The sequence below is a fragment of the Otolemur garnettii genome, unplaced genomic scaffold (assembly GCF_000181295.1).
Source record: "Otolemur garnettii isolate 467f Iridium unplaced genomic scaffold, OtoGar3 scaffold00045, whole genome shotgun sequence".
NCBI classification, from domain to species: domain Eukaryota; kingdom Metazoa; phylum Chordata; class Mammalia; order Primates; family Galagidae; genus Otolemur; species Otolemur garnettii.
In genome coordinates, this window is record NW_003852440.1 from 6,418,662 (window position 1) to 6,431,444 (window position 12,783).

Genomic DNA, 12,783 nt, shown 5'->3' on the forward strand with positions numbered 1-12,783 from the left:
AAAAATACCCACTAATGGGGGAGATGCCTGTGGCTCAAAGGAGTAGGGCACCCACCCCATATGCCAGAGGTGGCAGGTTCAAACCCAGCCCTGGAAAAAAAAAAAAAAAAAAAAAGAAAGAAAGAAAATATCCACTAATGAACCAACCATTTATAAAATTAGTCCCCATCAAACATCCTCCAAATGCAGCATTAGCCCCTCTCTCTCTCAGCCAGTTTTACCTTTGCTGACAGTTTCTCAATGACTGGCATATATTTCAATTACAAACCCACACAATGTGAATAATCTAGAAAGGTTTTAAGTGAAAACCTTCTGAAAGATGCAGGCCTTCATAACATCACTGAAAATGATGAAAACTGTTTCCAATAGCAAAGCAAATGACAAAATTAAAATGTGACAATACTGACTTAATGGCGGAAGTATGTTCTGTATCCTGGCCTAATTGGTAGCTACACAAGGGTGTGTATATAGTAAAATTTCACCAAGCTGTATATACACTTATGATTTATGTATGCATTTACTGTATATAAATTATACCTTAAGGCGGCTGCTATGGTTTGAATGTTGAAATTTAACTGCCATTGTAACGTATTTATAGGTGGACCTTAAGAGATTAAGGCCATGAGGGCTCATGGATAGATTAATTCCATTATTGTGGGAGTTAGTTATTATAAGAGTTCATTCAGCCCCTCTTTTTTCTGTCTCAAGCACACACTTCCTGGCCATGTGATGCTTTCTGCCATGGTTAAGGTGCAGCAAGAAAGCCCTCAGCACATACAACCCCTTGATCTAAAATGCACTAACACAATGGTTTTTAAAAAGGGTGACAGAGCTGAGGCATGGTGGGAGATGCCACCTATAATCCCAAGCTACTGGGGAGGCTGAAGCAAGAAAATCACTCGAGTCTCAGGAGTTCAAGGATACAATGAGCTATGATTATACCACTGCACTACAGCCTGGGAAGAGACCTTGTCTGTTAAAGGAGGGGAGAGGAGAAGAGAGGACAGAGAAAAGAAAGGAAGAAAGGAAAGGAGGGAAGAAAAGAAAGGAAGAAAAAGGAAAGAAAAAAAAAAGAAACAGACAGTCCTACTTCCTCCAAGAGTTACTAGAACTTTTTTTTTTTTTTTAAGACAGTCTTACTATGCCTCCCCCCCAGTAGAGTATAGTGATGTCACAGCTCACAGCAAACTCTTGGGCTCTAGAGGACAAGAACAGGAATGAGGAAACACTAACAGCTGACAGAGTCAACAGTGGCCTGGACTCAAGCAGTGTGTCAGTGATATGAACAACAGCAAATAGAAGGAACCTGGCAGGACACTGATAAAAAAATAAAAGAACAAAAAGAAGTACTACTCTTTGATTTTATTTCTAAAAATTTATGTTAAAATACTATATAATAGACTAAATAAAGAAAAATGAAAGAACAAAAAGTACTTTGATTTTATTTCTAAAAATTTATCCTAAAATACTATCAGATATGTACACAAAGACATATATCCAAAAGATGTTCACAGCAGCATTTTTAATATCAAAAAATGGTGGAATAAACCTACAAGTCCATCCCTAAGAGAGGAATTATGTTGATAAGGTCATCCATCTGAAGCAAAGGTCATCCATCTGTGCCACTTAAAATTATACAGATTTGTATTTAGTGACAAGAATTATAAGGCAGGTGCGGTGGCTCACGCCTGTAATCCTAACACTCTGGGAGGCCCAGGTGGTCTGATCACTTGAACTCATGAGTCTGAGACCAGCCTGAGCAAGAGCCAAAACCCTGTCTCTAAAAATAACTGGGCGTTGTGGAAGGCACCTGTAGTCCCAAATACTTGGGAGGCTGAGCCAAGAGAATCGCTTAAGCCCAAGAGTTTGAGGTTGCTGTGGGCTGTGATACCATGGCATTCTACGGAGGGTGACATAATAACACACGATCTATAAAAAAAAAAAGTGACTAGACATTTATTTATACAATAGTAATTGTTTACTTTCTAAAAATACTGCAAATACGAAGATTAAGAAGACTATAAAGACTCCGCGTCTGTAGCAAAATGGTTACTGTGTCAGCCACCGAAGTTCCAAGTTGGCCGGTTCGAACCCAGCCCAGGCCAGCTAAACAATGACAACTGCAACAAAAAATAGCTGCGAGTTGTGGCGGTGCCTGTAGTCCCAGCTACTTGGGAGGATGAGGCAAGAGAATCGCTTAAGTCCAAGAGTTTGAGGTTGCTGTGAGCTGGGATGCCATAGCACTCTACTGAGGATGACATAATGAGACTTGTCTCAAAAAAAAAAAAAAAGCTATAAATAAAAATGAGTTTTTTATATTATTCTATTTCTTTTTTTTTTTTTTGCAGTTTTAGCTGGGGCTGGGTTTGAACCCACCACCTCTGGTATATAGTACCAGCACCCTACTCCTTCAGCCACGGCGCCACCCTAATCTATTAATATTTCTAATTTTTAAAAATAGCATAGGTTTGTGACAGTTTTGCCCCAAGATAATCAAGTATTTTATATTTTCTTCTAATTATTTTTTTAATTATTTTTTTTATTGTTTGGGATTCATTGAGGGTATAAAAAATTAGGTCACACTGACTGCATTTGTTATAAAAATAAGTTTTAAATGAAAATTTAAGATTTGTAAATCTTACATCATTAAAAATTCAACAGTCACAACTTTGTTTGCAATACCAGAGTACCATGAGATAAGAATTTGGGGGAGGAGAAAGACTGCAGAACAAAACAGATACTCAAATAAGTATAAAACCTGTCCTGAAAGATCCCTTCACCTAACTGTAAAATGAGCAATTCGGATTCCTATGAGATTTGACCTGAAGAGTTATTTCTTTTATTTTACTTATGTGTTAGATTCTTTATAAAGTCTATCCCCTACCAAGCTGACAAATATAACACAGATACCAAAAAGGACAGAGAATGAGGACCTCTAAAGCACAGTTAAAAGTGGTTATTTTGATTTCATATCATCAGATATACACATACTGTTACCCAGGCCGGATGTTCTAGAAAGCCTTTACCAATGGAAAAGTACTCAGTTCATTTAAAAATGTCCTCATGACTACCTCATTCCCCAAAGACAAATCTCTTTGGTATTTGAGACTACGGTAAACAAACTAAGAAAATCACCACCCAGATCAGTTTTCTGACGATTCCAATGGATTTGCTTCGTCACATTTTATCTATGACTTTAATCGTCCTTACTTAAAACAGGGCTACCAGAGAGATGGCTCCAAAATTTCTCCAGCCCTCTGAAAGGCACCACTATCAAGGTTTCTACTTCAGCACCCCCATCTGCCTAGTTCCCAGAGAAAAGCCCAGTGATTCTGTCTTCAAGCTCTCTTCTCTAGAAAACATGAATATGTCAATTTAAAATATTAATACAAAGTAATAAAACTGTCAAAAATAACAAATGTAAAAAAAAACATGGGATGCTCTCCAGACATTATTTATTCTGATAAATAAGTGAAAACAGCAATCTCAAGAGTGGGCAGGGGGAGGAATGAAAGATAATGCACATCTCATAAATTCACCATCTTAAAATGTTAAATTCAGGCTCAGCGCCCGTAGCACAATGGTTATGGAGCCAGCCATATACACTGAGACTGGTGGGTTCGAACCAGGCCTGGGCCTGCTAAACAGCAAGGACAACTGCAACAAAAAATAGCCGAGTGCTGTGGCGGCGCCTATAGTCCCAGCTACTTGGGAGGCTGAGGCAAGAGAACTGCTTGAGACCAGGAGTTTGAGGTTATGGTGAGCTGTCACACCAAGGCACTCTACCCAGGGCAACATAGTGAGACTCTGTCTCAAAAAACAAAATTAAATAAGATGTTAAATTCAATGGTTTTTAGTGTATTCACAAGGTTGTGCAACCATCACTACTGTATAATTCCAGAACATTTTCATCACCCCAGAAAGCAAACCCATACATACCCATAAAAGCAGTCATTTCCTGCTCCCACCTCATTCCTAGCAACCACCACTTTGTCCATATAGATCTTGCTTATTCCACACATTTCACATGAATGGAATTATACACTATGTGGCTTCCTTCACTAAGCATAATCCCATCTATGCTGTGGCACAGTATCAATACTTCCTTCCTGGCTCAGCGCCTGTGGCTCAAGCGGCTAAGGCACCAGATCTGGTGGGTTCGGATCCAGCCCGGACCCGCCAAACAATAATGGCTGCAACCAAAAAATAGCCGGGCGTTGTGGTGGGCGCCTGTGGTCCCAGCTACTTGGGAGGTGGAGGCAGGAGACTCGCTTGAGCCCAGGAGTTGGAGGTTGCTGTGAGCAGTGAAGCCATAGCACTCTACCCAGGGGGACAGCTTGAGTGCCTGTCTCAAAAAAAAAAAAAATACTTCCTTCCTTTTGATGGCTAAATATTATGCCATTGTATGGATATACCACATTTTGATTCTCTATTTATCAGCTGAAGGACATTTGGGTTGTTTCTACTTTGGGGGTATTACGAATGATGCTGCTGTAAACATTTGTGTACAAGTTTTTGTGTGGATACACATTTGAATTTCTCTTGTGTATATACCTAGGAGTGAAATTGCTGGGTTGTAGGATAACTATGTTTAACTTTTTGAGGAAATGCCAAGCTTTTCCAAAGCAGCTACTCCATTACACATGGTTTTTTACAATCAACATAAACTTAAGAGATTCCAGGCTTTCAGAGACTAGGGGATTTACAACTGTCAAGCCCACTGTGTGCCAAGTGTTACGCCAGAATTTTAATTTTCCCAACAACTCCATAATGCAGAAATCATCTCCATTTTACAGAAGAAATCAAATATCAAGAAATGTTTTTAGGGTAAACAGTGGGACCACATCTATGAAGCATATTGCAAGGGTACATGTCATTATCTACTAAGTATAGAATAAAAATGTATTAACATTTAAGTAAACAAGGGGAAACTCTTATGTTAACTAATTTGATCTAAGCATTCCAAAATGTATATAAAATCAGCACATTGTACCCTATAAATGCATTAATGTGTACATGATCCATGTATATATGACTTAAAAAAAAAAAAGAAATGTTTTTAACCTACTCAAACATCAGTTGGTAAATGTCAAAACTAGACTTCAAATCCAGAGTTGACTTCAAAACCTCTTTATCCTACACCAGGGGTGTCCAACCTGCATATTTAATTTTCTGAGGACTTTTTTGTTCATCTGTGGTGTTCAATATCCTTTTTCATTTTTTTGATAATCAGTTTTCATTAGTGTTTGTATATTTAACATGTGGCCCAAGACACAATAGTTGGACAATATTAATTGTTCATTTTCTAAAAATACTGCAAATACAAAAATTAAGGAGACTAAATAAAACTAAGTTTTTTAGCCTTGGCACCTGTAGCTCAAGCGGCTAAGGCGCCAGCCACATACACTAGAGCTGGCAGGTTCAAATCCAGCCCTGGCCAGCTATACAACAATGACAACTACAACCAAAAAACAGCTGGGCACTGCGGCGGGCACCTATAGTCCCAGCTATTTGGGAGGCTGAGGCAAAAGAACTGCTTAAGCCCAAGATTTAGAGGTTGCTGTGAGCTGTGCCGCCATAGCACTCTACCCAGGGTGACAGCTTGAGACTGTGTCTCAGAGAAAAAAAACAAGTTTTTTATATTAATCTTTTAATATTTCTGTTTAAAAATAGCTTAAGTTTTGTGACAGTTTTGCCCCAAGATAATCAAGTATTTTATATTTTCTATTTTTTTATTTTTAAATAAATTTCTTAAATAATTTTTTTATTTTTTAACTCTTACTCTTCCAACATGCAGCAGGAAAGAAAAAACGTTGGACACCGCTGCTACACCATGCAACCTCTACACTTATCTATACACACGCTGCATTTAGTCTAAGTCTTAGATGTACATACACTGCATTGCACACATTTTGTAAAAGTTGCATGGTAATAAAATGTATGAAAACCATTATAAAACAAAAGTTTCCCATATAAAGACGTTTCTAGAAAACAGAAGAGCTATCTTACATAATCACAATCCATTTATTTTCTGTAGTAAATTGTTAATTAAAGTTTATCTATAATTCACCTAAGGATTACACAGATTACTTTCTTCCACCCAAGTTGTATGACCAACAAAAATATTAAGTATTATTAAGATAGTATTGTACCTTCTGCTACAGATTGAATTGTGTCTATCTACAATTTATGTGGAACCTTAACCCTCAATATGACTACATTTGGAAAAAGGCTTTTAGAAGTAATTAAGATTAAATGAAGTCATTTAGGTAGAGTCCCAATCTGATAGGCTCAGTGATCTTATAAAGTGAGAAAAACTCCCCCTACTGCACAGCACTCCAATCCCCACCCTACCAGGTGAGGACACAAGGAGACTATCTTCCCCCAGCCAGGAACAGAGCCCTCACCAAAATCCAACCACACCAGCAACCTCATTGGTGACCTCATCTCCGACCTCCAGCCTCCACAACTGTAAGAAAATAAATTTCTGTCGTCTAAGCCACCCAGTGTATGGTGTTTTGTTATGGCAGCCTAAGCCGACTAATACATTTTCCTTCGTGAATATCATGAACTACCCAATTTCTGGTACTTGAAGTACTTAAAAAAATCAAAACAAAGCAAGAGTTGAATGCCGCAGAAATAAGCTAAACCAACAGAGATAGCATAAACTTGCTAATTCAAAATTATTTGAGGCAGCACCTGGAACTCAGTGGGTAGGGCACCAGCCACATACACCCAGGCTGGCGGGTTCCCGGCGCAGGCCAACTAAACAACAATGACAATTGCAACCAAAAAATAGCCAGGCATTGTGGTGGGCGCCCATAGTCCCAGCTACTCGGGAGGCTAAGGCAAGAGAATTGCTTAAGCCCAAGAGTCTAAGGTTGCTGTGAGCTGTAACACCATGGTACTCCACCAAGAGCAACATTAGTGAGAGTTTGTCTCAAAAAAAAAAATTTTTTAGTTATTTGATCAAAGAGACGAAAAAACAGAATAATGGCCTTCTATTAATTCAAGATAAAGTGAAAAGGCCGAGGAATTTGTATTGGAGTTACGGTATTTGGAGTTAGACAAACCTAAGTCTGACTCACCAGCCAATTCTGGGCTTTGTGCATGAATAAGAAACAAATTCTATACCTTCTCTTGCGGTCAGGATGCTACTTGTTTGTCTGCTAGTAAAATTAATTAAACAAGTATCAGCCAGGCACAGTGGCTCAGGCCTGTAATCCTAGCTACTCTGGGAGGATTGTCTGAACTCAGGAGTTTAAAACCAGCTTTAGCAAAAGCCAGACCCTGTTTCTAATAAAAATAGAATAACTAGCTGGGAGTGGTAACCGGTGCCTTAGTCCCAACTACTAGGAGGCTGAGACAAGATCTCTTGAGCCCAAGAATCTGAGGTTGCTGTGAGGTATGACACCATGGAACTCAACCCCAGGGCAACTTAGAGAGACGCTATCTCAAAAAAATAAATAAATAAAAAAAAATAAACAAGTGTGTACTAAATACTGTATTACTCTTTACAACTTCAAGAACATTACAGGTACTCCAAAAATGGTAATTGTTATTGTTAGTGAGTAGATTCTATAAAAGAACATCACAAAGTCAAAACTTTAAATGAGTACCCACTATTTGCAGAGTATTTTGCAAGTACTGTGAATATAAAAAATACAGTCCCTGTCCTCAAGGGAACTTACAGTCAAGAGAAACCAACGATCCAGATAATTGTAAAACAGTATAATAAGTGCAAAGGCAAAAAACATGCAGAGGACCCTGGAACACACAGGAATTGGGGGGTGGATGTACCTAAGTTGGGGACTCCTTTCCAGAAGATCTGTCAAGGAATCCCCTTACCGTTTTTAGTCCAGAAAACTTTATAAAACCTTATTTGGAGAAGTAGCCACTGAGGGACAGCCTCACCTCTGATTCTCACTTTAACCTTTATTTCTGCTTAGTTCCATCCATCAATTTCAAGGGAGGAGGAGGAAAGACAAAAAGACAACTTTAAGTCAGCACAGAAAGGGTTTAAGTATCCCTTCACTCACTCACAAATGCATAAAAATCAAAATCACATTTTTCCAAATTGTTTTTACACTCATGATAAAGACTGGGTGTTTTTACAAGTTATGCAACCACTCCTGTTTTAAAGCTGTAAGATAAATTACCAAAACCTCCAATCCAATATGTAACTTCTTCTATACAGCCAAATAGTGCGTACTTAGTTATTCTGCTTATTCCAACAGGACTAAAAAGGCTTCCAAAACCATAAAACTTAATAAATTTTCTCTATTAATTCACTCTTATTCAATATTTACTCACCTAATAAATACCTACAATACAATAATGGTATTCAAAAAAATGAAGATTTAGCTCTTGCTTCTAAAATAAACCTTTGTGGGAAAAGTCACACATCCAACAGCTTACCAATATAAATGAAGACACACAAGAACAAAGAGACTACTATTTCTATCCCTTCATTGATATCTCACTTGACACAACAATCCTGTGGAATATTAAGATTATCTCCTTATTTTTTTTTTTAACCAGTTTGCTAAATTAATATCAGCATGTAAAACCTGGGTCTTATGACCCTTGATAGTACTTACACTCTAAAATGTATGTAAAAATAGAACATTACCATAAATGAAGATGCTCCAAACATCCTAAATACATATATAGAAACAGCTTTCTTACCAATAAAATAAGTAAAATATAACCTATTTGACATCCTTGAACTAATAAATAAGGTCAAAGGTGCAAACAGTCCAAAAGTTTTACCCACCTAATCTAAATAAAGTAGAACCAGGCCTCAAAATAAGAGTAGCAAAATTGTTTAATGCTTACATGTATACAAAACATTTTCTCTTCTATTGTCATTTCATCCTCGCTATCTAATCAATAATTAACCCAACTTTTACATATTTTTTAAAAATACAGCAGTGAAATAACATGATTAGCTCAAGGTCACCCAGCTAGTAAATGGCTTAAATAAATCCTCACAACCCTATTATTACTCTTCACATGAGAAAGTCAAAAAGTAGCTATGGAAGCCTGTACTGTACTATTTAATATTTAATATGGACCCAAGAATATCAATCCAAAATCTTCAGAGCTTTTCTTAGCCACTAGACCATATGCAACTATTTTAGATCGGGAAAGCTCCTCTTTTGGCTCGGTGCCTGTAGCTCAGCAGCTAGGGCGCCAGCCATATACAACAGAGCTGGCGGGCTCGAACCGGGCTCAGGGCCTGCTGAACAATGACAACTGCAACAAAAATATTGCCGGGTGTTGCGGCAGGCGCCTTTAGTCCCAGCTACTTGAGAGGCTGAGGCAAAAGAATTGCTTAACCCCAAAAATTTGAGGTTGCTGTGAGCTGTGATGCCATTGCACTCTACCTAGGGCACACAGTGAGAAAAGAAAAGCTCCTCTTAATATGTAAAAAAAAAAATGAGTAACTGATCAACTAATTTTAAAAACACAATCATTTAAAAGACATACAATGTTTTATACATTTATATATTTATCTCAATCACAAAGCATCTTATAATGTCAAAACATTACATAAATGAAAAATAAGAACACAATCACATAATTGGATACGACTCTACAAGTGCTAGTTTTTCTGGTCTCAACCCTTCTACTGTCCTGTATAAGTAACACACTTTATCTTTTTTTAAATCCTCGTGTTTAAGCAAATTATTAACAAGTAAAGCTATCTACTGCATTTACATGTGTAGAGTGCCTATAGCTGTTTCAGGAACATTAAGTATTATTCGGTTCCCTCTGGTGTAGGATCACATTATATTACAGCAAGTAGGGTATTCCAAAAATTAAAGTCATCTAAAAAATAGCAGAAATACTTACACCATAACATGTTCATCACATCCTCTTATGTTAGAATTCTGACCAACTTAATTGGAAATTCCTGCCCAGGCATTCCTATTTCTGGATGGCCTCTGAAACATCAGGACTATTCCTTAATATAACTAAAAAGACTTGACTTAGAAGTCTAACATTTATGTCCAACAATACTTGAAAGCATCATCGAGACTAAGGAAATACTAATATAACCTATAAAGCCCTTTTTTAAAGCACCAAAACATCTCAAAGCCTTTTGCTACTGGCACAAAAACCTTTTACCCCATATCAGACAATCTTATTTTTAGGTGTCTAAGCAAATGTGCACACTACCTGAGTTGCACAAATCACCTACCAAATAATCCAATTCCTTCCAAAGTGAAAAGCTGATCCTTTTTTCTGCTCTTAAATTATTCAAAATTAGCCTACAAAGAATTACTGTAGACTAGTTAACCAATCTTTTCAAACCTGGGTACCATGTTCTGTTTATACTACTGGAAAACATCAGCATGATTTCTCTCTCTCTACACTTAAGGAACAGGGTGAGAAAAGAGTTTAAAAACTAGGTGAAAGACCTTAAGCTTCAAAGTGAAAGGTAAAAGACCTAGAGCTTAAATCCTGGATGAAAGACCAGCAAAAACTGGAAGCTACTTTTTATTAGAAAAGGAACTTTTAAGTGAAGATATAATTTACCTGTGACAGAGCAACAACTATACATGATAGTGATTAAACTTTACTAAATACCCAAAATCTTAACTTTGAGGGAAAGTCACAACACACGAATTAGACAACTTTACAACCGTTTTTATTTTAAAATAACCCACTTTTACTATTCTCTTATCTCAAAGTTATGATAAATTTACCAAAATTGGAAAAAAAACTGGTAACTTCTGGTCCTCAAGATCCCTATAGCATTAAATCTCTAAAACACAAATCAATAATACATAATATTACAAAATATAACAGTATGTGCATATTATAGCTGCTGAGTTTTCAAGGATATCAGTAACTTGACTAAAAACAAAATGCTTAAAAATATGACTGAAGTTTTTTAAGCCATATTTTACAAAGATTGTGTTTTCTGGTCTGCATGTCATTAACTACTTTTTAAACTGATAACATTACATTTGGAAATAACTTGTGTGAAATCACAGAGAGAAAAAGGGATCAGTCACTTAGAGACACAGCATTAAACACATTCTTTAAGACCATCATAAAGGTCTATAACTTAGAATCGGAGAAAAAAATTCAATTTCACAGCTATAAAATATATATAAAAAAGCTCAATGGGAACACGTTCAACCCTGATAGAAAACATGGAAACTAAAGTTTCAAATGGAAACTACTTAAATTGAGAAAAAATTTCAATGACATGACATTTTTTTGCCAAAGCTAAGGAATTTGTAGATTATATCATTCAAATCTCATTATATTTCATTATAAAAGTCTCAACAACAGTTGACCATTAATCTTTAACACAAAGGAGAATCAAATCCAAATGAAGTGTAAGACTATCTCTTCCAGCAGAGAGAAATGGAGTAATTTACTTTATCCACAATTGTTTAACCTAAAAAGGCCTTTAAGCATGATAACGCAGAATGGATCAGCCTTCAGTCTACCAAGTCCCATTTCTCACGAAGTCTTGCACCAATCCGAAAAGAGAAGGTGATGGACACAAAACAGGCTTAGGAAAGGCTGAAAAAAAGAATCTCCAATGAATGACACACCACATCACGGTTTATTCTCCTACACAATTGGAGAAACGACAAATAATCACACCATATGTTTCATGGTTTATCAATTAAAAAATATTTTACGACGGTACATTCAAATTCTTTTGGAGCTGAAAAAATAATTGAGTTTCTCTTTTATTGATTACAGAGGAAAGAGGAAAAGCAGCTGCTGCAATGCAACACGGGCTGCTACAGAAGAAGGGGAGAAAAGGGTTTTCCAAACAAATCCCTCCCCGCCCCCGCTTACACACCCCTAACAACTTACTTCTCCCAGCCTTTTACCGCCCCCTCCGTGTAAATCGAATAAATTCTTTCCCTCACCCCTCCACCGTGAAATTTCACCTTTCACAGCTCCTTCACCTACCCCTACCAAAGGCACTTTATTGCCCGCAGGATTCAGACCTTTCAAACTTTTCTTCCTTTTTTAATTAAACACGAGAGTTTTGTGAAAAAAAGTGCATGGAATTTTTACATATATATGTGTATACAGAAAAATACCTGTCTCCCAGCAACATACACGCTTCGATTCTCGAACCCCTCCCCATCTCCGGGATTTTGTTTGCAAAGGGTGGGGGGAGGGAGCCAGGCGCAAATTAAATTTAGGAAGGGAAATCCTGGGTGAAATACGAGCATTTGAGGAAAAATAAAAGAACAGCAGAGAGACCCCCCCCCCCCAAATCAGAGAGGTTGGGGAGGTTTACAAGAAAGAAAAAAATTAGAAGGGACAAAAGGGGGAGGGGAAAGGAAAGGACTGGAGACCGGGGGAGCCGCGCCGGGCAGGGAGAGGGAAGGCGGGTCCCAGGAAAGCAGGGTCGCAGCTCCCGCGGCACAATGGCCCGCCTGACCCCCGCCCCTCGCGCCCCTCACCTCATGGTGCCGGCGGCGCAGAGGCTTCCCCAGAAGCCGGGAGACTCGGGAGGCGCCGAGCCCAAGGGGGGGTCTCTCCTCCAGGGGCGGGGACGCAGCTCCGAGACTGGAGACAAGTGTCCGGCTCCTCCTTCGGCGGCCAGAGGGCTACACCATCTCCTCGCACAAAGCCGCGGCGCCAGCCCGGAATACGAGAGGAGGGGGCGAGAGAAAGACCGGGGAGGGGGCGGAGAGGCCGAGGCGCGGAGCGGGTCCTCCGGCGGCCGCCGCCTCCCACCTTCTTCTTTTTCTCCTCCTCCTCCCGGAGCTTCCTCGGCCGCCCTCGGAGGGG

General features: G+C 38.6%; 1 protein-coding gene across 4 annotated transcripts in view; it reads right to left on the reverse strand.

Moving 5' to 3' along the window:
• The window catches only part of ENAH (ENAH, actin regulator), a 179,570-nt gene extending 166,793 nt beyond the window's left edge, over positions 1-12,777 (reverse strand). For all 4 annotated transcript variants that reach the window (XM_023513889.1, XM_023513888.1, XM_023513887.1 and 1 more), the window contains exon 1: positions 12,453-12,777. In XM_023513889.1, coding sequence (XP_023369657.1) covers positions 12,453-12,457 — 5 coding nt within the window. In that variant the 5' untranslated portion in view covers positions 12,458-12,777. The remainder of the gene's footprint in view (positions 1-12,452) is intronic.
• Positions 12,778-12,783: the final 6 nt, after the last annotated feature.